Below are 26,983 nucleotides of genomic sequence, written 5' to 3' on the forward strand. Positions count from 1 at the left end.
TATATAGAGAGAGAGAGAGAGAGAGAGAGAGGAACGTTCAAATAAAAACCGGCCCCATTTGTATAAACCGTGTAAACCAATCTTATCCATCCATTTTCTTGATCAATGGCCAAAATTAGTTTACTTTATTTTAGGAAATTAAATAAAAATATATATTAAAATTTTATTTTATTTCAACAGTAAAGGCATAAATGGTAAACAAAATTTAATATTTGGTAACATCTTACTCGATCTTTTATGAATCTTTTTTCATGTAAAATTATTTTCTTCTAAGATTAGTTTACTTTCATGAATCTTTTTTCATGCAAAATTATTTTCTTTCTTTCATTCCTGGTTTGATGCATTAATTCATTTAAGCCTTGCAATCTTAAAGATTCTAAAACATATTACAATCTTCAAGATTCTGGAACAGTTTTTTCATGTACCGTTTCATCATTCAATTATTTCATGACGAACCAAATACATTATGCAACTGTTTCATCATTCAATTATTTCATGACGAACCAAATACATTATGCAACCGTTTCACTAGTCATGCTCAAGAACGCCATGAACCAGTTTCACTTTCATGAAACCTATTTCATGTACAATAATTTTCTTATTTCACCACTGATTTGATGGATTCATTCCTTTAAGCCTTATAGTCTTCAAGATTCTGGAGCAGGTTACAATCTTCAAGATTCTGTAGCATATTAAAATCATTTCCTCGTTTCATCATGCACTTAGTTCATGACGCATCAAATACAAAATGCACCGGTTTCATTTTCCTCTTCACCAACTAAATAGATCAACTACACAATCAATGCAACGGGTTCACCATGAAAAATGTTTCGGTTCACATAATTTATTTGCAACATGAACCAGTTTCACGTTCATGAAACATGTTTCATTTATGTATTTTTTTTTTTTGTTTATCTACAGTTTGATGATTTCATTATACACTTCAATTGTTTCATCAAGACCCGTTTGCTGATTCTTAAAAATTACAATATATGAAATTCAAATTTTTTATATTATAATATAATTAAATATTTAAATGTTACCATTTATACAATTTCATTTATTACGTTTCCTTAATTAAGATTTATTAATAACTTCCATATTTAATAGAAAATATTGTAAATGACTGAAATACCCTTATTGATTAATTTTAATTAGAAAAAAATAGAATTTTTCTATTGATCGAAATTGGTTTACCCAGTTTCTTAAAAATGCACGGTTTTCATTTGAACGTACCCTTATATATGCTTGGTTTGTTTAGTATTGGATAGTTGAAAGATTCAACCATCTTATTATTAATTTATAATATTTATAATTATGACTTTATGAGGAGGCCACCATGGCATAGATATACTTGGTGTCCAAGCAAAAGCAAAAGGCCATTATTTTCTTAATTATATTCATCTATTTGTTTTAATAAATTATTCCTCACACTTACCTTTCTAAAAACTTATAACACTGAAAGAAAAGAAGTCTCATGTTCAGTCAGGCAAGGATGTTCATGGATTAGGTTGATCGGGTTGAAGATATTTGAACGATCCAATTCAATGTTTGCAGTTTGAAAAATCTTAGTTTAACTTAATCCAAACCAAAGTGCAACCCAACCCAAACCGTACGGTTAGTCGGGTTGATACTTTGGTACATTAAAATATTCTTCTAACATTAAATACGTTATTTTTCTACTCGTAATTTTTTTTTCATCATCAACCATTTGATACAACTTATCGATACTTCTTAGGTATATCACATTCATTTAATTTTCTCAATTTAGATATATATGTTCATAGTTCCTGAAGACATATACGAATGAGTTATATATAGATGTGAATAGATTGAAATTTTGTGTATATGAAGAAGGTACGTGATAATGTAATTCTCTAATGTATATATGTTAATAGAAATTCAACAATCATATTAAATCCAATAAATAAAAGAATATTGGGTTCATCGGGTTGAGTTGGATTCAAATCATAGTAATTCAATATCAACCCAATTCTTATGGTTTGATAATTTTACAACTCGATTAGACTTCGGGTTGAGTTATTTCACGTTGGATTGAGTTGATCGGGTTTTTGAGCACCCTTACAGTCATGTATGGGTCATGTAATTAATCAGAAACACGTCTTGGATTGATATGTTTGTCTTAATTGATCATCCATTTGTTCGAGTCGTGTCTTATATTCGTCGTGACTTACTGGTCGAATGCCTACCATTTAAAATTAATCATGAAACTTTCATATGAAATAGCATGCTAGAGTTATTCGAAAACTGATTAAAAACATAACATACAACTGATCACAAAAATAACATACATGTTATATATATTGTAACACATATGTAACTAGAATATCATGCATACGTACACATTATCAACGATTCATATCATGTTAAAATAAATTTGTACTTCGATATGCATCTTTATGAAAGTCTCATGAAAACTCATCTGACGATGTAGGTTGCTTAGTGAAAGTCACTGACAGGTAACCTACAATTTATAAAGTCAAATAGTCCACCAATGACTAATTTCTCCAAAAGTTAACTCACGGTCTACTATAATCAACTATGCTTAATATTGTTACTTACGTCGGATTATAATTATAGAAACTGTCTGTTCCGACTTAAAGTGTCTCGTCAATGTATAAATCTTAAAAAAACACCTTAAACTCAATGATTTTAAATTTTTTATTACGTAAATAAATAACTTAACAGTTACATATCTTCAAGTTAAAATGTCGTATTAAATTGCTAACTCAAAGTCAAAAATGACGAGTTAACTCGTAATTAAATATTTACAATTAAATAATTTAATGAACAAAATTAGAGAATACTAATCCAATATATTAATTAGACAATAATCTAAATTAATATATAAAATTCATAAATAAATCCAATGATTTTCAAAAAAATAATAATAAGGATTAATACATAAAAATTAATTTCTTAAATAAATTAATATATTAAGTAAATAATGAATTTGTCCTAACATATTAGTGAGATTAGAAATTAATTAATAACATAATTATTGGATTTAGTTTTCTTGAAATAAGTTGATTAAATCCAGAAAAAAACACACACGAATATATATACTAGTGGTGTACCAGCACGATTCAGCGCGGGTAAATCGCAATTCTGAAACATTAGTTTGGTCTTGAATCATGAGTTTGTGTAGTTATTTTGCAAGTCAACTAATATTTAAAGTTAAAGGTTAATATGGTATATTAGCAATATCGAATGAAAAAATAATTGCACACGTATTGGATTTCTGAATCTATCTACCTATAACTCATTACAAAACTTGAAATTCTTGACTAGACAAAGAAATACAATCATTTTGAATTTGAATTGAGAAAGTAAAAGTTGAAGAAGGTGTATAGAAGACTGTGATGGGAAGAGCGTCTGAAACCTCCTAGTTGGGTTTAAAACTCTTGCATCAAAAGCTTGTACATTATGCTTTGTGAGTTGTGATTAAGAGATCTTTTAAATTCAGACTTTAAAGAACAGTACTATGTGCTTAAAGATTTGTATTTAAGACTAGGGGTGCTCAAAAATCCGACCAACCCAATGTGAAATAACCGAACCAAACCCAATGTGAAATAACTCAACCCGATGTCTAATCGAGTTGTAAAATTGTCAAACCGTATGTATTGAGTTGATATTTGGTTACTATTATTTGAACTCAACCCAACCCGATGAACTCGATATCCTTTTATTTCTTGGATTTAATATGAGTGTTGAATTTATATTAATATATACATTAGACAACTACACTATCATGTATGTTTTTCATATACACATATTTTCAATCTATTCATATCTCTATATAACTCATTCATATATATGTTCAGTAACTGTGAACATATACGTGTAAATTGAGAAAATTAACTAGAAGTGATATATGTAAGAGATATGGATAAGTTGTATCAAATGGTTGATGATGAAAAAAAATTATAAGTAGAGAAATAACATATTCAAGATTAGAAGAATTTTTTAATATACCAAAGTATCAATCCGATCAACCCATACGAGTTGGGTTGGGTTGCACTTTTGTTTGGGTTGGGTTAGGTTAAGATTTTCCAAAACCGCTAGCATTGGATTGAGTTATTTAAATGTTTTCAACCCGATTAACTCAACTCATAAGCACCATTTTTTTAGACTTTGCTCTAAAATGTAGTATAAAATCACTATAGATATAGATATTAAAAAGCCCAAATGAGTGGGTTAACTAATTAAAAGGAAAAGAAGAGGTCCACCTGCACCATAAAACCCAAATGAAGGGAGTTGTAACTTGTACGTCGTCTAACTCGCCAGAAACAACCCTGTAACAAAATTTTCCGGCAGCGCCTTTACAAGGCCGATTTCACATATAAAGTTCTGGTTTATAAATCACTCGAAAAATCGAAAAGAACTCAAAATCAGACATCCTAAACTGAAATTTGAGACACAAGATTGAAAATCGAAGCTAAGCATATAAAACTTTGGAGTTTGGCGGAGTATAATATCTCAAATCGTCAAAAAACTACAATCCCGAGTGAGCATTTGAGCTCCGTTTTTGGGCAGAATCAAAGACTTTTTGAACAAAAGTTGTAGCATGATAAAAAGGCTATGTGAAAATGAATTTTTTTTTTTTTTTTTGGATTATTCGTTGACCAAGGGAGCCAATAAGAGGCTTCAAAGTACAACTCTTGATATATCCCTTTCAAGTTCGGTTTTTACCATGTTATAAAACATGTTCTTATGTTTTGGTCGTGCACTAAACTGACAAGATCCTTCAACTAACAACAAATTACAATCGCCCCCACTAACTTATGAATTTCGACCAAATTTTCATTTTTCACCCATGTCTTAACTTTTTTTTTTTTGAGTCCAAACTTTAATTTCATTGTTATTTATTTATTTTAATTATATATACATATATTTTTTACAAAAAAAAAATACAAATATTTGTTTCCAACTTTCTTGAATTCTTTTTTTTGGGTTTTACCAAACCTAAACCCGAAGCAATTCTAAATCCGAAAACCAATAATCAGTATTTGATTCCCATATTCAAAATCCGATTGAGTTTTCCTATTTACTCTCCCAAACCTGTCCGACCCGTCCAATACGCACCCCTATAAAACCTTTAGTATTTTTCTCCCCTTTCTTCTATTTATTACTGTGTTTGTTATTAATTATTATAAATTCTTAAATATAATCAAACTAATGTTAATTATTAATCATATTCATTATTTATTAATTATTTAAAATTATTATTGGTTTTATCATTTATTTTTATAATATTTATTTAGTCATCAAAAAAACGAATATAATAATTTTAAAAATGTTTTTATAACTTATATAAATATTAAAATTATACTTCTTCTATTTCATACTTAATAAATTTTTAATTATTAGTTACAATAAAATATTTAATTTAATTATTAATTATTAATTTTGTGAATTCCAATTGCACCCTTCACGACACATTAGAGGGTTGGGTGTGGGGGTTTCCTTCCTAATGGTATAGCTTAATTAGTTCAACGAAACTCGCAACTTATTCGTTCAGCTAAATATAATTATTTGCTATTGGCTTAACGAAATAAAAAATGACTTATTTAATAAGTTTATAAGGGGGGGAGATTTTAAGCAGGAAGTCAAGTGTTTTCCAAAGTTGTCTATCTCAGTCAAAATAAAATGTTTTTTACATCTATGAAAAAACATTTTAAACAAAAATCTTTTCAATGTATACACACAGTTATCCATACAAAACTTGATGGAAAACCGAATAAACAACCCTCTAAGTCAAGTTCTAAGGTAAGCATGGTGTTACTTTTATAAGTCCGATTATATTAGTAGATAAAATAACAATAAAAGAGCACAGTTGTACATTTTCTTATAAGAAAATAAATAAATATATAATGGGTCCTCTTCCTTACTGTCTCCTCCTCCCCGTATATTCTTGGTGGGTTCTTGTGGCCATGGAGGTTCAAATGCGGTAACTTCAAGCTACCCATAAAGCAGATGGTCGTCATGTGATTAGTTGGTTCACATAGCGGGTTGGATATCCAGGTCAATAAAAATAATTATTTGATGGTAGTTGTTTGTTTAGTTGCAAAATATGGAACCAACAATAAATGAGATGTTGGAGATTTGAAATTTGATTTGGTAAACATTCTTTTCATACAACTTCTTTGATGCTCTTCCTCTCTCTCACACCCACCACTCCTTTTCCACAAATATCTCTAGTTTAGCAAATGAACAACAATGGTGGTGAACATGAATGTATTAGGGAAGAGGGTTTTGTTATATATAATATTTAAATGAGTAAATTACATTCTCGGTCCCTGTGGTTTGAGGTTTGTTTGACTAAAATCCCTAAAACACGTTTATTATATTCTTGGTACCTGCGGTATGCAAAAATGCATGCTCCAAGTCTCTCGTACTAACGGAATTTGTTAGCTGAGTTAAGTATAGGGATACTTTGTCCTTTTACACCTCTTTTGTCTTTTTCATATTAAAAGTTAAAGATACATATTGCATATAATAAAATAATATATCTTGTTACATGTATAGATACATAGAGAGCTAAACCTAGGGATTTCTCCCCCACCCACCTTCCGCCGACCTCCTCTTCCCTCCCCCACCTTCTCTTCTGCCCTCCCCTTTCCTCCCTTCACCCTCTTCTTCCATCGACGCCTAATACCCACAGTTTAGCCACCCCTCCCCATTGAGAGCCATCCTCTACCTGCAGTTTTTTTCCCTTCTCTTTGTATCTCCTTTTGATGTGTATGAAAACGAACACAAGAACAAAGTGGGAGAAGGAATGGGTTTTATTTTGCAGGACAAAATGGGACAACGAAGTATGAATACAAAAGATTGCAAAATCTGTCCCTCAAAATAGGTGGGTTTTAATTACATGGCCAACAGAAAGGATGAGTTTTTTTTTTTTATTAACCTGGATATCCAACTCGCTATGCGAGCCGAGTAATCTTAGAGCGACCACTTGTTTTGCAGGTAGCCCAGAGTCATCGCATTTGAACCGCCGTGGCCACAAGGGGATTTTTATTTCTCCTTGGATTTGAACGTGGGACCTCCTGGTACTTTTGACATATGGAGCCAAGCTCAAACCAATCAAGCACCACCCTTGTGGTTGGGATGGGTTTTATTTTATAGGGGAGATCATCGGAGTCTCAGAGAGTGCTAGACAGGTTTCATGGTAGGGGTCGGTTGAAATTGTTTCACAATAGGGACAGGGTAGGGAGGTGGGTTCAAGGATAGATAAACGAGATGGAAGGTTGGGAGGGAACGAAAGAGATAATTGTGGTTTTATGTGGGTACGAGAACAGATATGGAGGTGGATTTGGTGGTGGGGAAGGGTTAGCCGAAGATGGAGGTGGGGTGGTGTTTCATATTGCTTATGTTGTGAGCTTGCCTAAAACAAAGGTAGATAAAAGGAGGCCACATATGGTTTCACAATGGGGATGGGGAATATGATTGTGGGTTGTATGTATCCAAGAGAATAGAGATGGAGAGAGAGTAAATAAATTGAGGTAGTCAGAGGTGGTGTCGAAGGTTAGCCAACAGTGGTGTTAATGGAAAGGAATGAGGGCTTGTGTGTTTTATTCATACATACATATATATATATATGGAATAGTATATAATAATATAATATAATAAAACAAAATAGAATAAAGACAAAAGAAGAAAACAAAAGGCGAAAATGACCCTTGAATTAATTGGGTTAACAGTTCTATTAGATGGAGGGACTCAAAGCGTGCGTTTTTGCATACCATAGGAACGACCAGCGTAATAAACACGTTTGAGGGACCATAATAGAGAAAACCAACAAACCATAGGGACCAAGAATGTAATTTACCTTATTTATAAGGAAAAGTTCACAAAAACCCAATAAACAATCATATTTTGAATGATTTAGTCCCTGAACTATATTTTTGAATGATTAAATTCCTAAGCTATTTCTTGTATGAAAAAAAAACCATTAAACTTTCTCATTTTCAATGATTAAGTCTTTGAACATTTTTTTTCCAATAAATTAAAGCAACAAAGTTTTAAAAAATTAGTTCCTTACATCATTTTAACCTAAAAAAGCAAAATATAATCGGTTATTTTTTAATTCTCATTCTTTTGATGGTTAAAAAATATAACAAAAAGACAAAAATCAATAACAGGGCCAACAACGTCGTAAATGACATGGAGAACAAACAATATTAGGCAACATGGAGTGGCAAGAGAGAGTGATACCGTTATTTGCGAAGGGTTTCAATGACGTAGAGCTTGAAAATGGTAAAACTGATTCATATTTGTTTTGTACTTTAACACTTTCCTACCCAGTTAAAAGTAGTTTTAAAAAAAAGACGTAGGTAACAAATTTTAGAAGTTTGATGATTTATTTATTCAAAATAAATGTTTAGAGACTTGATTATTTAAAATGAGAAAATTTAATGATTTTTTTATTCAATAAAATAGTTCATGTACTTAATCATTCAAAATAAGAAAATTTAATATTTTTTTCATTCAAAAAAATAATTGAGGATTTAATTTTTCCAAACTTTTTTTTATTTAATATTAATTTATTTTTTGTTTTCTTTAAAAAAAATAAAATGACCAAAATACACTGACAACTCTCACTTTTTAGAGTTATTTATTATTTATATCCTCCATTTTTGCATCTATTAAATATCCAATTTCTTTGTTTCCCTCATTTTATTCTAAATTTTTTAAAAATAATGATGAAACACAAAGAAAGAAATTTTATTCTGAAAAACTATACTTTCTGGCAACTGGCAACTGCCCACAGTGGGAAGTTCACGAATTTTTGTTAGTCTTCTACTTTGTGGAGGTTGTTTGCTTGAAAATCTTGTTCAAAGATATGATACAGCTGGAGTTGCTTGTAAAGTTATATTTTTGTATTATTTTAAGTGGTTGTTCAATGGTCTTTGCCACAAGGTTTATTTGTGTTTAATTTTCTTTGGATAAATGAGTTATCTTTATCCATTCCTCTCCTATATAAAGAGGCATTAAGGTTCACTTTGAAGATCATCTCTTAGAAGAATTATCAGCTGAAGTTTTTCTCTTCGTCTCTTAAAATTTAGCATGTAACTATCTTATTAATTGTAATCTGTTGCCCACAGTATCACCACTGTGGGCAGCAGACTTTTGTTCTATATTAATGAAAGTCGTATTTAAGTTTTATTTCTTGTCTTATATTATGTTTTTCATATATAGTATAAGCTAATTTACCCGTATGAGTGTGGATGTGAGTTTAACTTAGGATTTTTATACAATCTTTGAGTGTTTTTACTCTTTACCACTTCGTAACTTGGTCACTTAAGACTAGACTTAAACTTGACGCGGATAAACCAATCACTTTGAAGTGTTAATATTAGATCTTAAACCCATAGATGGACAGATTCGAAATACGGCTTAAGTGATGCACAAAGAACTCGAGAGAGGCTTTGATAATTACGTGGAGACACAAATTTTGTATGTATTTAGCTAATAATTAAGCGATTGTTATTCTTATTAAAAAGAGATTTGGATATGAATTTTATTTCTTCTTCTTTTTAGCTAAATCGACAAGTTTCGAAGTGGTGAGCGTAAGAACTTTGTGAAACTTTATGGGGACCATTTGTAAATTTTCACTTTCTAGAGATTGAAATTTTTATAAACGACTTATAAGTTTCTAACCATTATATTGTGTTTTTATCTTAAGGAATAATTACACCCATGTCCACCTTTTATTTTGTAAGTCTATTTCGTTTATTTCATCATTTAAAGCTTTTTATAAACAAAATCCAACTTTTATTCACAAACCTAAATGCGATCAAGAAGTTCGTGAATCTCAGTAGTTTAGTCCATGTGGAAACGATATCGGTATTTTACTACTTTATTACTTGCAACCGGTCCTGGGCCGGGCCAGTCCCAACCGGTCCTAAGATTTCTCATAACCGGCCATAACCGGTCCCAGTCCCGTTCGAAAAAATTGCGCCCGGTTAAGCTTTATTGTAACCGGTTATGGGCCGCCGGTCCCTGTCATTAAAAAATAATTTTTTTATTTTTATTTTTTTCATTATATATATTTTTAATACATAATAAAATTTGTAATTGGGTCACTCAAATACACTTTAAAAATGTGTTTTATTATAATTAAAATTACATTGTCTTACAAAATATAGCAAGAAACCGATAATTGTGAAAGTTTTTTTTTACGTTTTTTGCGAATCAAGAACTTGGTATGTAAATCCCTCAACCAATACACTTATAGTGTTTATAAAGCAAAAAATACAAAAAAAGGGGCTAGTTTTTTGAAAAATAACAGCTACATTTTTATTAAAAAAAAGCTACATTTTTGAAAAATAGGGCCGTGTCGGTCCATAACCGGTCCCGGTTCCGCGAAACACCCCAAATCCTATAAGCAGTCCTTACCGATCCCGAGCCGGGCCGGTTTGGCCATCACTACTTGCAAACAATCATAATATCATCGTGCACTTGCACCGTCACTGTAGAGACTTCGTGCTCACTGTGTGAACATCAAAATTCTAGCGTGTCATACACCTAATATAATCTATACTATATTATAAAGCATCTGATCTAATCTCTTAAAAACAACTTTTAAAGCATTATGTACTGTTTATTGATGTATATTAGTTAAAGTTCAAGATTAAAAGTAAATTTTTCGTATGTACAACTTATTAAAGCTCTATGTTTGAATTTGTGTAACTAACTACAGATAAACATAATCAAATTCTGGATAAGTATCTTATTTTAAATATAAAAAATCTAAAATATATTTAGGATAATCATTGAATTCAAAATACTAAATATTATCTTTATAAAAGAACTATATTATTAAACTAAAAATAAATGAATTCGTTATTAAATCTAAATTAAATTAAAAAAGAGAATTAAAAAAATTACACAAAAAAAAAGAACTTGTAAATATTTAATTTGATATAAAAATCGATATATATTTTTTTCAAAATTTTATGATACCTTCAAATTTATATTTTATTCAAAAAAATAAATACATTATCCTTTTTTTCGGTACCACATAAAATCGTATTATAACATCGACGAAGACAGAATAAGATAAAATATTAAAATCATAATGTATCTAGCTGTATTGCGCAAGAACCCTTCTAAGTAAAGAAAAAAGTTTAATTAAGAAAATAAAAATTAAACCATTATTTAATGATTAATTGGTTTAATCCACAAATCTCTAGGAGTTAAAAAGTAAATTTAAAATGATGGTGAAAAGTACAAAAAAGATTCAAATTCTAATAATTTAATTAAAAAAAATTATTTGAAAGCTATTTTGGAGTTTATGGCAGAGATTTTGTTTTGACTCGATTCCACTGTTAAATATGATTCCATTCCATCTCCCCTTCTTCCTCAACCAAACCCTAGCAGCACTTACTCTCTCTCTCTCTCTCTCTCTCTCTCTCTTTTACCAGTCGCCGGTGGTAGATTCGGATCTCTCTCCGACTTATGGCGGCTTCCGCTTGCATAAATAATATCGGCTTCTCGCCGGACAACTTCTTGGACTACTCCTGCATCTCAATGCCTCACCAAGATAACCTCTCAGATCTACCAGATCCAGACCTTGACTTTGAGTTCAGACTTGAAGATCCGGTTATCATGCTTCCCGCCGACCAGCTCTTTTCTGACGGTAAACTCATTCCGCTGCAACTACCCCACCAACCTGCCACCACAGTTCCTTCTAAGCCTCGTCGGAGAGTCTCTGTTGCTGATCCTTTTTTGTACTCTCCCAAGGCGCCCAGGTGTTCCAGTAGATGGAAGCAGCTTCTCAGTTTTAGGAAACTTTATCAAAACAACAACAACAACATTGCCAAACCGGATGACAATGCCAATGGTGCCACCAAATCTATCAAACCATTTCTTCAACGAGGCTCGAAATCTCCAAACGATAACCTTCCGTTGCTTAAGGATACGGATAACGAACCCGCCTCACGTCTCTCTCTTTCTTCATCTTCTTCCAGTCACGATCCGGACGAACTTCCTCGTGTCTCTCTTGATTCCGAAAGGCCCGCGACAGGGAAGGTGGTGAATCCTCCGAGGATGAGAATGGTGAAAGTAAGAACAGCGTCATCGAATGATGGAAGAAGGTGTCCAGCGGAGGCGTCGCTCCGTATTGACAGTCCTCGAATGAATTCATCGGGGAAAATCGTTTTCCATAGTTTGGAGAGGAGTTCAAGCAGTCCGAGCAGTTTGAACGGATTGAAACACAGGGGGATGGAGAGATCGTATTCAGGTAATGTCAGAGTGAATCGAGTTCTAAACGTTCCGGTTTGTTCGGTGAGAAAGTCAGGAGGTGTATTCGGGCTTCCGTTGTTCTCGTCACCTCAGGCTCAGAACCAGAATCAGAAGCGGGAAGCTGGCAGCAACGGAGGAGGAAGCCGGAAGAGTAAAACGAGCTTGGGGTGAGGTTGGTAGTTAATTTGTCATTGTTGTTGCATTTTGCTTGAATGTAGATATGTCTGAATCTGAATTTGAATCTAAATCTGATGTTAGTTTAAAGCTTGATTTGGTATGTAAATTGAATTCATCCTGGCTGCCATCTCCTTGATCTTATTCTCAACATGACATGATATGGAGCAACAGTAGTAGTATGTTATCTCCAAAAAAGATCTGCGTCACTTGATCTGAATATCACAAAACGGATTCGGATTTGACATGTCATCTCCTCATATTTTAACATTTTTCATATTTTCTTGAATAAAACACCCACTAAACATGTTATCTTTATCTCCTTTCCCCTTTTTCTCCTTCCCTTTCTTTTGTTTGTTTGTTTGTTTTGTATGTAAACAAATTAAGGAGTCGTTTATTAAACGCTTGTTTGGTAAGTGTTTACCGGATAAATTTTTTTATTAGATGAACATGACGAGAGCCAAGAATCTTACCGGGTAAGAGCAATGGGAAGGATGTAGAGTCTTACCCGGTAAAGTGAAGATGACGACTTTACTCACGTAAGTGCTTACCCGGTAAATTGTTGCAATCGACACGTTTTGATATACTAAAATCTTACGCATCAAGGTAAATTATAATGTTGACTCCTATAGGTAAACAGTTATCGGGTAAATTTTTGGGTAATCAGCCTCTAAGTCTAGGTTATCGAGTAAATATAGACATGGATGATTAGTGTTTGTAATTTCATGTTTTTGTGTACATCCAAAATTTGGAACTTCTAGTGGTTATCTATATCAATCATAGGGAGAGGGAGGAGCGATTAAATGCAAACCACCCAATTTGTACAAACCGTGCAAACCACTTTCATCCATCGATTTCATTGTTTAATCTTATGAAAAAATTTCATAAAATTGTTTAATCTTTTGAAATTGTTTCATATAATACTTTTTTTTGAAGTTGTTTCATATATGGTTATGAAATTGTTTCATATAATACTTAATTAAATTTTAATGAAACTGTTTCATGTATTTCTCTAAAATTAAAATAATGAAGATGATAATATTCATGATTAACACCATCCACAATAAAAATGATTAATCAACCTCTCATAATTACAAAAAAAATGAACAAAATGAAAAATTATGATTGGTTGAATGAGATTTGTACGGTTTGTACAAATAATTGATATGGTATAATTAGGTTACAGAATTTCTCAATTCTTGGATTGTGGTGTTAATGCTCATCCCTCATTGGTTGAATTATAACATTTAGCCACCATATTTTTTGTTCAAAACAACTCTCAAATATTCAATTGTAGTATTGAGTTGATTATCTTACATTGATAGAAAGAAAAATAAATTTAAAAACAAAATTATTAGTAGTACATCTTAAACTCTTCATAACATAAACCTATTAATATTACTAGAAGGGTACTCGCGTAATGCCGTGATATATATCTTCATAAAAATAAATTTAAAGACATCATAAAATTTTGAAAAAGTATATCGATATTAACATATACAAATTAACCACTAAAGAAATACGTTTCATTTTAACTTTCTAAAAATTTGATGCTTGATTTGAGTATTTTAAATTCTTGAATTTTAGTCTGGTTTTGGTCATCCCACGTTGGTGTTGAGATGATAAATTGGAGAATATATTTGAGTATATATAAATGATGTGGACGTCTTTGATATGTATAAATGTGCATTGGCTAAAAAACAACAAAAATGATGAGATGACTCCACGTCAAATGAAATATCAGTTCTTATCAATTTAATATCTGATACGTAAATGATCACGTCAAATGAGACTGGTTTTTTCTTATTATATTACAATTTTTCTGTGCACTTTGTAGATTTAAGTGATTTTTATTTATTTATTAAATTAAATTCAATTCAAACAATGTATGGTAAAATGTGCAAAGCCTTTCATTAATTAATCATTGTTTTCATAAAGACCCTTTAACTTATGAATAAGCTTTGTCTGAATTTTTCATTCATAAAGTATTTTTATTTATTATTTATATTAGAAAAATAATTGTATTTTAGAGCATTTTCAATGGTTGTCTTAAAAGAACTCGAAGATGACTTAACCATTTGAAGTTAATGATTTGAAGATGACTTTTTTTTATCAACCATTTGAGGTTCCTCGAGTCGTTGAAAGAAATGGACGTGAGAGACATAAAAAGAGAAAAAGTATATTATAGTGGGCATGAGACTTATATATATATATATATATATATATAATTTTATTCAAGTCTTTTAGATGGATTGATCATTGTGGAGGGAATTCACGGATTCACTTTTATATCTATGTCTTTCTCTTTACTCTGTTTTATAGGAAACAATCATTCGAATGTTTATGCACTCCAAAAACTGAAAAACATTGAATATGATATATGATTCAAATGTGCGTTCAATTCAGAAAACGGAAGGATTTTGAATATGTTGATTCATTCACATGTGCATATAACCTAGAAATTGAAAAAAAAATGAATGTGGTGGTGATTCATTTCACAAGTGCATTCAACCCAGAAAAATGAATGAGGGTGTACACGACAATTCATTCACATATGCATGCAACCTAGAAATTAAAAGAGGATATATATGGTGATTTATTCACATGTGCTTGCAACCCAGAAATCGAAAGACGATGGATACGATGATCCGTTCATATTAGCATGCAACGCAAAAATCAAAAGATGAGGAATATGGTGATTCATTCATATGTGCATGTAGCACAAAAATCGAATGAAGTAATAAGTTGGAATTTTTTATTTAGATTGTTGAATATATTTTCCTTGATTTAAGGGGTTTAGTTAATGAAAATGATTATCTATCAATGAAATCCACTCTTAACAGGATATAGATTTTTCAATTTATCAGGTGATCGTCTTAATCAGCTATATTTAATATTATATCACAATTTTAACTGTATTTTTACTTTTTTAGCATGAACATTCAACCTTCTTCTTTTAGTCTGTTAGCATTATTTATGTGTTCTTATTTTGATTTGATTTGTTTAAACACAATCGCTTAACTAAATTGTAAAATGCAAAATGATGTATCAAAGTGTCAACTCGACTAACCCAAACTCACACGTTTTAGGTTGAGATTTTTCAAATCACAAAAAAATGAGTTTGGTTGTTATGTCGTCAACCCGACCAACTCTACCCGTTTACAGCCCTAGGTAACGGGTTGCAGACAAATATTGCTTTTCATACGTGAAACGGATTTGAGGCTAGGATGGTACTACTCGTTACTTCACGATACCTGCTATATATATATATATATTTTAGGGAAATTTATCCAAATAGCTAATTCATTGAAGTGATTTCACTTTTTAACCATCTTAGAAAACGTTTTCCTTAAATAACCGAAGTTTACAAAAAAACTTTACGCATAAAAGAGATTTTCTATGCAAAGTTTATTTTAAGGGAAAAAAATAAAAATGATTTAAAAAATGAGTTTACACAAAAAAAAAATGAGGACTTTAAGCAGAAAATCCTTTTTCTGCATAAAGTTTTTAATTTATTAATTTTTTATCACATCTTACATCTTTATAATTAGTTATTTTTATCTTATATTCCTTGTTTTTTTTATTTTACATCTTTATTATATTAATACACATAATCATATATTAACTAAAATACATATTTTTTTTTAAATTACACCATTAATCGTCTCGTTAATACGTTTAAAATGAGCCAAATATTGAATATTTTTAAATTTAATCTGACGCAACACTTAAAACCCGAACGGGGTTTCTTCTACAGTTGATCCACACACGAACACACGTAGATCCTCCCCGGGTGCTAGCCTAAAAGAACCCTAATTCTAAATATGCGTGGTTAGACTGATAATCAAGTTCGGAGAATGGAATCACCAAGTTGGTTTGCCCTATCACCCTATTTATATTGACAAGTATCTCAGATAGACCACAACTCAGATAAGGTTTGGTTGATTATCTGTAATAATTATATAATTATCTTAAACTTTAATATAATTATACATACTTACAGATAATACCCTATAATGATTATAATTATGTTTTAACACATATTTTATAATTATTATTCAAGAATAATTATTTACATGTCAAACATGACTTTTCTCGGGTTAAATCAAATGGAAGCAAACGTATTCTTTGTGTGTAACCCTATAGGTTTACATATTCCTCATCAGTATCTTTATGTGACACGTGTCGTAGGCATATAATAACTTACATTCCCCCACTTGCACACGATACATAATAACATAAAACGATGGTAAGAGTCTAGTAACACGTCAGCGTCCCTAAGGCTATGTAAATATGTTTTTCCTTCGAGCAATCTGACTGATTCAAGCAATCATATGGTAATACCATTCTTTATCCTTTTGCTTCACGATATTTTGTTTTGAACTTAAGGCATAGATCTATCACAACCCTTTATAATTCAAATATTATGTTTCTCGATCCCAACATATTTGATCCAGATAGATGCTATTAGTTCTAATTAATCCACCAGTCTACAACCATGTGAACCAAACGATGTCATCGTGTGGGGCCCATCTCTTAACTTGAAAGGAACAAATCCTATATTACATGTGTACGACTTATACACAATTCGTGTCATACCCAACACAACCCTTATGATTATCCGGTTAAGGATAACGTTAGACTACATCTAAAGTCTAGATTTTTTTGCTTAAAATCTCATTTTTAAATTATTTTCTTTTTTTTTAATCTGAAAATAAATTTTATGTAAAAAATATCTTTTATATGTAAAGTTTTTTTTTTGGATATTTTAGGAAAAGATTTTCTAAGATGACTAAAAAGGGAATCATTTTAATAAATTGATTATTTGTGTAAATTTTAATATATAATTTAATTATATTTTTTTTTTCTTAAAGATTATATACTTTTAAAATTATGATGAATTAATTAAATATGGTTTGGTAATATCATTATATGTTTTTTTTTTTGGAAAATTGAGGTTTATTTTTTTTGTTTAAACATTAAAAAATCGTTTTTTTTCCTTTCATTTTTATAAACGGATACCCGATTTTCCATTCCGGTCGGACCCCCGAACCAGTGGGCATTAGGCGGGGTGGTCTCTCCAATCTCCGTCTCCTCCTGACGATGCCGTCCTATGGAGATTGCAACTACTCATGCGCCACTGCTACTGAAACCCTAGAATGGATTCACGCCATTATTGATTTCATCCATCCTTATACCTTCTTCTGGGAATCCCATGTCGTCAATTTCTTCACAGTAATCAAACATCTTAACCCTTAACTCCAATATTTTATTCACAAATTTACCTGTTCTAAATGTATTTTGTCTTAACACTACAGGATAGACTGTGGGAAGCTGTCGATAAAGAATGGATTGATTGCTTGCGGAACGAACCCGTCGACCATCTCATTCAGATTCCTTCTGGCTTTTTCAAGGTCTGCACTTACTTTGAATGCCAAATGTGTAAATTACATTCTGTCACAAGTAACCAAACCAAGTCAAACCAAACGAATTATTGTCATGCCTGTTGGTGATTTTAGTGTCATCAATCTATTTTCGTGTAATTGTGGTTTACTTGAGATCGATTAGGTGTGATAATGCAAACAATGTGAGTTTGGATTATGTTGCCTCTATCAACTTAAATCTCCATAATGCATAAGCTAACGGTGTCATGCAACCCCCTTGAAAATTTTACCAATTTTACTGAACTAAGAGGAGAAATCTGGTCTATGCCCCGTTATTCTTCACAAGTGAACATTTTAAAACCTCTTGTACGAGAATAGTGACATTCTAGATGGATGCAAACAAATATGCATTAAAACTCATGCTTATCTTAATAAGTTATTTAGGAAACTAGAGAATATCAACTATCCCAGTATCCCACCATAGCTGTTGCCATGGAGAGTCACAATGGTAGGAGCACCTTTTATTGATCTCTTATTTTTTCATGCCTTATCTGATATATGCAATGCATAAAGTTGTACTTGATTGCTTCCTTTTAATGCAATGTTTGCATTATCTTAAAAGTTAAAATGACCTAACCAATTATGACAGCTGAGTTTTGTTTAAGCTCAATTATGACTAAGAACTCCAGTATTGGCATTTATAAATGCTCATTTCTTGCATCTACTGCCAGGACCACTGGCCTTCTTCATTGAAGAAGTTCATCACGACCACGAGCTCTCTCGCATTTCCTCGTGAGCAGGCAGATTTGGAGAAGGTATTGTTTTGATTATGCAGATAATAAAACCATACTATGATATTACAAGATTCTAGGCGCTGTGGTAGTTATGTTGTTGATCTATTAGTATTACAATTTTCCTCTAAATCGAAATCTGTTTACACTGTTGAGAAGTGGGGATCTTATATTTTTGGGGTTGGAAAGGTGAGTTTAGATTGTAAGAAATGGTAATGTAATCTTTTCCTTGCAGCTGTTACCGAATATGCAGGTGGCTTTGCTTAATAATGTTATAACCCAGGGGATGAATCAGAAGAAAAGACATGAAGTAAGTCGTAAATACATTTCATTTTTCTTTTCCTTCATGCTTGTAGTTTCTCATGTCCTAGTTGTCAATAGCGTCAATCCTTCCATTCCAAGAGCTTATGCTTATTTTTCGAGCATTGATTATTGTTCTCAATTCATCAAAAACTTCAAGAACCTTAGTTTATCTTTTTATTTTATTGTTCCCCTTCTTTCTTCTTTCATAATACATATTTTCAACTCACATATGTTAAGATGATGCATGTATTGTAGAATAGAAGTATTTTTGGTGTCATATTAGTTATCAATATCTAATTGGTTGCCCATATAGACACATTTTTAGAGATCACAAGCGAATTTGAAAACTGCTGGTTGGGCCCTTGTAAGTTTTCTTTAACATTGATGACGTTATTAACTAGTCATGTGTATGCTTTCTTCCTGGAATATGTTAGAATCATGCTTGAAAGTGGATTGCAATGCAATATACTATGATAAGTGTAACATCCCATGCCAATCTTTCTCTTTGTCTAGACTTGGACTCACGTTCTTAAAACGCGTCTGGTAGAGGAGGTATCCAGTCCCTTATAAGGCAACCTTAGTTCCCCTCTCCATTCAATGTGGGATCTTACAATAGCGTAATTGTAACACACCCCAAATCTACAGTGGAAATGAGATCTCCAAACAACATAATGAATCGCTAAAAAGGTCTAAAAAATTAAATCAAACAACTTAGTTTCAACACAAACTTAACTTAAGGTCTCCAAAGATAAAAATCAAATCTCAAAACAAAAAAAGACTCCTAAAATATTAATCTACTTCAAGATTAAAATTAACTTCAAATAAATAGAAGTCCTCGAAAGCAGGTGGTCCTCTCTTCATAATGCCCATGAATTCCCCTTAGCTAGATACCTGTCGGAAGCAAAACATAGCGTGAGCAAATTCTCACTACGTATTATGAATACAATAACTCAACCAATACATAATTAAAAAATCAATTGAAGATAAGGTTTCAAAGCTTCTCCAATACCGTTACCGTGAACTCTAGAGTAATCAAAGAATTTCAGGTTGAAACAAGGGGTTAGTTTATACATACCGAGCTTCCTACACGGAGCAAATCATAACACAAGATATCCCAAACAAATCATAATACACTGGATTCGTGACTCCAAGTGTATCCAAAATCAGTGGCATGTATGGCACTACATTGGACACAGGTAACGAAGCTCCAAAATCCTAGGGCCGACCCATATGGCTTCGGAATAAAAATCATCCATCACACCGTGGCTAACTCTCATCAGAGCACACAAAATACAGAAGGAGACGCCATGGACTAATCACATTGCAATGGATAGTGTCACGCCATTGACACCACTATGACATGCCTGTAGTACCCGTATAGGTGGTTAACTCGGTATTACGATCCTCCAAACTATCTAAAAGGGGTTTTATGTGTGTGCATGGATGAATAAAACCAACCTCAACTCCGGGTATATTCACCATGCATCAAGATCTTATAAAATCAGAAGATTAAAAACGTAATTAGTGACATGGAAGCAAATTGAATCAAAGCTCTCAATTATCAAGGTTTTAAACAACAAATTATTATTACGAGAATAATTCGAGAATTGAAATACCATATATCAACCAACAAAGCGATTGAGACGAATGGTATATAACAAATGTCACAAGATAACAAATATAATCGAATAGAGTGTCGCTGGTAGAAGTACGGAGATCCGAACCTGGCACGATATCCGAAAGTATAAAAAACCGCTAAAACACTCCTCCTAGGTGCTTCCAATGAAGCTAGTGCCCCAAGATCAACAATCATATAATTATTACAACCAAAACAATATAATTATAACTCTCTATTGCTACGATATAACTTAAATGAACCTAGGATAGGTTCATTTAAGTTATATGGTAGCAATAGAGAATTATAATTATATTGTTTTGGTTGTAATTATAGGTTCATTTAAGTTATATGGTAGCAATAGAGAATTATAATTATATTGTTTTGGTTGTAATTATATGATTGTTGAATCTTGGGGTACTAGCTTTTTCGATTCTCGAATTTTTCTCGTAATAATAATTTCTAGTTGTTCAAAACCTTGATAACTGAGAGCTTTGATTTGATTTGCTTCGTTTACTTATTATGTAGCGAATTACGTTTTTTATCTTATGATTATATAAGATCTTGATGCATGGTGAATATACCTGGAGTTGAGGTTGGTTTTATATTCATCCATGCACACACATAAAACCCCTTTTAGGTAGTTTGGAGAATAGGAATACTGAGTTAACCACCTGTAGGGGTACTACAGGCATGTCATTGTAGCGCCAGTAGTGTGACACTATCCGTGGTAGTGTGATTAGTCCATGGTGTCTCCTTTCCGAATTTTGTGTGCTTTGATGAGAGCTGGCCTTGGTGTGATGGATGATTTTATTCAGGAGGCGTATGGATCGACTCTTTTGTTATCAGTGTGCAATGTAGTGCCATACATGCCACTGATTTTGGATACTCTTGGAGTCGAGAATCCAATTTATTATGATTTGTTTGGGATATCTTGTGTTATGATTGGCTCTGTGTAGGAAGCTCGGTATGTCTAAGCTAATCCGTTGTTGTTTCAGCCTGAAATTCTTTGATTACTTTAGGGTTCAGGGTAACGGTATTGGAGAAGCTTTGAAACCTTATCTTCAATTGATCTTTTTATTTATGTTATGCTTGACTTATTTTGTATTCATAATCCATACTGGGCATTTGTCTCACGCTGTGTTTTTCTTCCGACAGGTATCTACCTATTATGAAGAGAGGACCACCTGCTTTTGAGAACTTATATTTATTTGAAGTTAATTTTAGTCTTGAAGTAGATTAATATTTTAGGAGTCATTGTTTGTTTGAGATTTGATTTTTATCTTTAGAGACCTTAAGTTAAGTTTATGTTGAAACTAAGTTGTTTGATTTAATTTTAGACCTTTTTATCGATTCATTATGTTGTTTGGAGATACCATTTCCGTTGTAGATTTCATTTTGGACCTTTTAGCAATTCATTGCATATGGTATCAGAGTCGGGAACGGGACTAGTGTGCGAGCGAGGATGCTGGGCTTCCAAGGGGGGTGGATTATAAGATCCAACATTGGCTGGGGAGGGGGAATGGAAGTTGCCTTATATCGGATACCTCTTCTATCATACGCTTTTTAGAACCGTGAGTCTAGGTGTGTGGACAAAGCGGACAATATCTGGTCCGGTTGGCCTGGGTGTTACAATAAGCTTCTCCAATTTTAAGATTAAAGAGATGATTATAACTGAATGGTTGATGGAAAATAATTACCTAACACAAGTGAAGCAGTTGGAATATGAATATTAGAGATTCTTTTTCTTTAATTTCTATGGATGATTAATATTTAAACCTTGAAAGTTATTCTCTCAGTTACTTTGTATGTACAGATAGAAGCTCTTGCGGCCGTTGTTAGTTCAGTAGCAAGAGATGTTGAAACTAATACAGTAGTTGATGTAGGCGCAGGCCAGGTAAACCTCGTCCTTTCATCATTGTTTCATTGAAGAAGTCGGCTATTCAGTGATTTTAAGTGTCATGTTGAGTAATATGAAACCTAAATTTTAAATGCATGCAAGCTAAGAGAAGTAGTTGCTGTTGCCTATTGGTGATTTTAGTGTCCTCAAGCTATTTTTGTGTGATTGCAATCTACAAGAGGCCAACTAGGTGAAAAGGCATACATATTTGCAATCTACAAGCTATTATCTTCATGCATTCAAATGGGTTGACGGGTTCAATCCTAAGGACACCATGATTCTCCAATATTTGGAATGTGTAATAAATTAATATGGAGATCCAATCTTCGTGACATTTTCATCTATGCATTTATTTGGTTTTATATGTTTGAATTTTTGTTGTGGATCAAAGGATTACACTAAAATGGGGGAGGAATGCTGGTGATTTTAGTGTCATCAAGCTATTTTGGTGTGATTGTGACCTACAAGAGATCTACTAGGTGAAAAGGCATACATAATGTGAGTTAGGTGGTGCGAAGTGCACTCACAGATGTTGTCTCTTAGATCGCCATAAGGTGGGTGTCGCTGCCCCTTTACGGGGTCCTAGGGGCAGCGCCCCTGGCGGTGGTCTCGCTGAACTGGGTTTATGGGAGGAGTTTGCTTAGCAATTTTAAGTTTTTGGACGTTCTGAATGAAATTTAGCAGGTTGGTATCCTTCTTGAGTTGGTTTTTAAACTTAGTAATTTAGAGACCAAGTATGCATCAGATGCTTCTGGTTGAGAAGGCTTCTGACTCGGAGCTTCTGAGCCTTCTGACTCAGTTACTGACCCCTTTCAATCTTATCCATAAGTGGTTGTAACTTGTAACTGCTGTGGAGTTACATTATAGCCCCCTAACTTCCCATATCCGTCGATCTCTCAATATAAATATGTAAAACGTGGAATCTGGGTGTATATAAGGAACTCGATCCTACCTTTAAAATCAGCATAATCATTGGATTATCCTAATACTCAATTCGTGATACCAAAGGCTAATAGGTCGAATTAATGTATTTCGAAAGCAAACTTTAAGCGGTCAAATTGATTTATCCAGTTGTATAATTTGGAAGGTTGCGATTTCTCAACTGCCGCAGTTTCTATGATCAAGGAACTCTTGATTTCTGACGGTTGCTCGTAGAATTGTGTGATGGAAAATACATTATGGAGATCTTGTTTCTGAATGGTAACCCTATAAAAAATGCATATGCTTTTTAAACTCTTAAAGAATTCAGTCATCCTGTGTGATGGATGTGAATGTCCTTGATTAGAAAGGCCTGTTTACGTGAATTATTCCTGTACAACACTACGAGGATAATAAGATTTGATCCTACATATAATAAAATTACTGATTCTTACTAAGAGATGCACAAATGGGCCTAGGGCCTAAGATTGGTCCCAACTTGAGATTGGGCCTGAAAAGCTTGAGCTCAACAGGATCAGTTCCAGGCCCTGTTAAGCCTAATGGCTTTGTTTTGGTTTTGAAATTTTTACACAAGCCCAATTAGGCCCGAAGCCTGGTCAAATACCGAGTGCGAGCCAGAGCGCAGTTAGGACCAATACTGAGCCTGTTTAGGACCAAGCCCACAAATTGTGAGACAAACTAAAGACCAGGCATTAGGCTATTTTTGGATCGACTTGTTTTGTTTATCATTTTAAAATTTGTTAATTATTTTCTTATGCATTTTAGCTTCTTTGAATATTTAACAATAAGAAAAATACTTTTAGGTGTATTGCAAAATCTAAAATGTGTAATAGTTGTTGAATTAATTTGAAATGTTAAATTATTAGCACAAAATGTTACACAAATTTGTTAGCTCAAAATGTTAAATATTACCCATAAGTTAACATGTTAGTCCTAAAGTAATAAATATTATACAAATTAATTAAGAAGAAAATTGGGCCTGGTTACTGGTTAGGACCACCTAGCCTAGATCAAGCCTGTTTTTGGAAAATGGGATTGGGACTCAAAAAAACTGAGACTAGGCCTGGTCCTAAGTGACCAAGCTACATTTGTTCATCTCTAGATTTTACAGTTGGTTTTCTCTTTGAAGTAAAACATCCTTTTTGTTCTCTATTAATCAAAAATTATGTTAAGATCTATATTCATGCATGTATTTGACATCAGTCTGACTTGAATTTGTGTAGGGTTATCTTGCACAAGTACTCTCTTTTGAGTACCAGCTGTCTGTAATTGCAATTGATGCCTCTTCTCATCATGGAAGGATCACTCATGCACGTGCAGAGCGAATTAAGAAACATTATGATTCCAGGATGCGTAAATCGAGGTATATATTATGAGATGATAAATTTTGGTGGACTAATCTTTATTGGTACAGTGCTTCAGGGACTTGTGCATGAAATCTATTGTTCCACTTTTATGCTGTCAACATGTTGGCTCTCCTACTCTCGCAGGTAGTATGACTGTGGGAATACAACTTGGTTAAAAGAGAAGATAGTAATCAAAATCATATTGTCCTAAGGACCTGGAGTTTACCTCCACCTGTTTGAATGTCCAACATAAACACAATTCAAATGCACTCCTTAATCATATACAACTTTTTTAGTTTAGGAGGAAAAGACTCGAGCTCGACCATGCCCAAGACAGTCACTTGCAGTGTCCTCTCCTCAGACATGTTGAAGACTTTGCTTAACTCAAAAGATGCTGAGCCTAGTTTGATCCAACAAGGTACCAGCATTGATAAACGTTGTCAGAGCCAATCATCGCCTACAAATGATTCGTGTTCCTTGCTTCTCACTGGTCTTCATGCTTGTGGGGATCTGTCTGTAACATTGCTCAGGTAAGGCTACGAGTTTGGTATTCATCTGTCTGTGCTGAGGCATCATTACACATTCGGCCTTGAGGGATATATGGTATTGAAAACAGTTGCAAGAGTAGTACTTCCACCTGACAATCTACTGGAATGATTATAAAATGGTTTCTTCATGCCAAATTCCAGTTGAGATTCTTGTAGTGAATGCAGTAGTTGGCTTGCAAACATTTTCTGCCCGCCACTTTGTAACACTGTTTTGATTTTATTTCGTGAAGGACATTTTTGGAGAGTGAACAAGTCAAAGCAGTAGTTAGCATTGGCTGTTGTTATAACTTGCTATCAGAGAATGAAGGTGGAGAAGATGATGCTGTGTGTGGTTTTCCTATCAGCAGAGGTGTTAAATCCACTGGCATACATCTCTCAAGAAGTTCACGTGATCTTGCTTGTCAGGTATCTAAAAATCCTAGCATTTTCTCAATAACGTTCATACTAAAGGATTGGGTTGTAAATATTGTTGAATTTGAAGGTTTTCTGTTTGTACTTTGTCGTTAGAAGCAAGAATTATATTAGGTTTAGGCCTGTGAATCCTAGTTATATTAGCCGTAAAATTCTTCCCCATTGGGCATAGCTTGCTTTGGCAAGACAACCTATACTTATGTATATCCGGTTACTTGATAGAATTTATCTGATTCCTTATTAGTCAGTAGAATTGAAGCTTCTGAGTTCTAATTGTTTCATGGTATCAGATGCGATGAATTCTAAGTTTATTAAACCTGGTTATATATTTTCTTAGATGACTTGCGTATTGTGCTTTGTTTGCTTTAGCTGCAAGGCTCATTCGACCTATATATATATTTAACTATTGTTGGATACAATCAAGCTCTTGCTACATATGCACTTGAGGCTAGAACTTTATTGAGGGGATGATGTGTGGTGCCTATGGGATATTCCAGTTGATTGAATTGTTTCATACTAGAGTGCAGATAGATGGAGAGGTCTGGAGAAAGTTGGTGGTATTCATAATTTTGAGTTGCATGCTTTCCGTGCTGCCTTCCAAATGGTATAGACTTACTTGCATCTTCCTGTGCGCAGTTGACATATTATATAATGTGAGTGAGTTGTTGTAGGTGCTTTGGAGATATTTTCCAGAGACTCTGAGCAAAAGTCCTAGGACAGGGCGACAAGGGAAGGCTTTGCGGCGCAAACAACAGAGGGCGATGACTACACATCCAGTCCTTCCAGTAGAGAGTTTGGGTAGGTAGTTTATTAGATATGAGAATAGTTGATTATTAAATTAAAATGTGTTACGGTTGCAATGCAGCAGGAGGCGACGATGGTGATAGATGTTCACTGTTTGAGAAATTCTGCAAGTCAGGATTGCATCGTCTGAATGTAAAGGAATGGGAGAATGTTGATTTTAATGGGATCTGGAAGGAAGCTGAACCATTTACTGTAGGTTCTTTTTCCCTCTCAATTAATTCTGTATATAATTTAATAATAACAAGTGTATGGATGTAAATATGCAGGAGGTGATAGGGGCATATTGGTCACTGAGAGCAGCATTGGGGCCTGTATTGGAAACATTGATTCTGCTTGATCGATTGTTGTTGTTGCAGGAGGAAGGGGTGGAAGGTGCAACCATGGTACCCATATTTGATCCAACCATCTCCCCCAGGAATATGGCTCTCATTGCTAAGAAGAGCTTTCATTAATTTGTATTTTTAACTCATGTAGCAATTATTTAATAATATAATTAAA

The 26,983-nt window shown here is 33.1% G+C and overlaps 2 protein-coding genes across 2 annotated transcripts; both read left to right on the forward strand.

Annotated features, from left to right (window-relative positions):
* The first annotated feature begins 11,428 nt into the window (after nt 1-11,428).
* Nucleotides 11,429-12,572, forward strand: LOC112514045. The gene has a single exon (XM_025120344.1). It carries the CDS (start codon nt 11,485-11,487, stop codon nt 12,439-12,441), a length of 957 nt encoding a protein of 318 aa, XP_024976112.1. The 5' UTR covers nt 11,429-11,484; the 3' UTR covers nt 12,442-12,572.
* A 4,927-nt stretch (nt 12,573-17,499) lies between these two features.
* On the forward strand, nt 17,500-26,954 carry LOC112514563 (methyltransferase-like protein 25). The gene is made up of 12 exons (XM_025121095.1): nt 17,500-17,679; nt 17,763-17,858; nt 18,560-18,643; nt 18,855-18,929; nt 22,354-22,434; nt 24,600-24,739; nt 25,019-25,252; nt 25,501-25,675; nt 26,202-26,285; nt 26,353-26,479; nt 26,547-26,677; nt 26,752-26,954. Exons 1-12 carry the CDS (start codon nt 17,548-17,550, stop codon nt 26,935-26,937), a joined length of 1,545 nt encoding a protein of 514 aa, XP_024976863.1. The 5' UTR covers nt 17,500-17,547; the 3' UTR covers nt 26,938-26,954.
* The last annotated feature ends 29 nt before the right edge of the window (nt 26,955-26,983 follow it).

This window comes from Cynara cardunculus (assembly GCF_001531365.2).
Source record: "Cynara cardunculus var. scolymus isolate 2C chromosome LG 6, CcrdV1, whole genome shotgun sequence".
NCBI classification, from domain to species: Eukaryota; Viridiplantae; Streptophyta; class Magnoliopsida; order Asterales; family Asteraceae; genus Cynara; species Cynara cardunculus.

Coding starts and splice junctions, on each gene's coding strand:
- LOC112514045 (XM_025120344.1), top strand. CDS start 11,485: ATGGCGGCTTCCGCTTGCATAAATAATATCGGCTTCTCGCCGGACAAC.
- LOC112514563 (XM_025121095.1), top strand. CDS start 17,548: ATGCCGTCCTATGGAGATTGCAACTACTCATGCGCCACTGCTACTGAA. Junction 25,253..25,500: donor CTGTCTGTAACATTGCTCAG/GTAAGGCTACGA, acceptor TATTTCGTGAAG/GACATTTTTGGAGAGTGAAC. Junction 26,480..26,546: donor CCTTCCAGTAGAGAGTTTGG/GTAGGTAGTTTA, acceptor GTTGCAATGCAG/CAGGAGGCGACGATGGTGAT.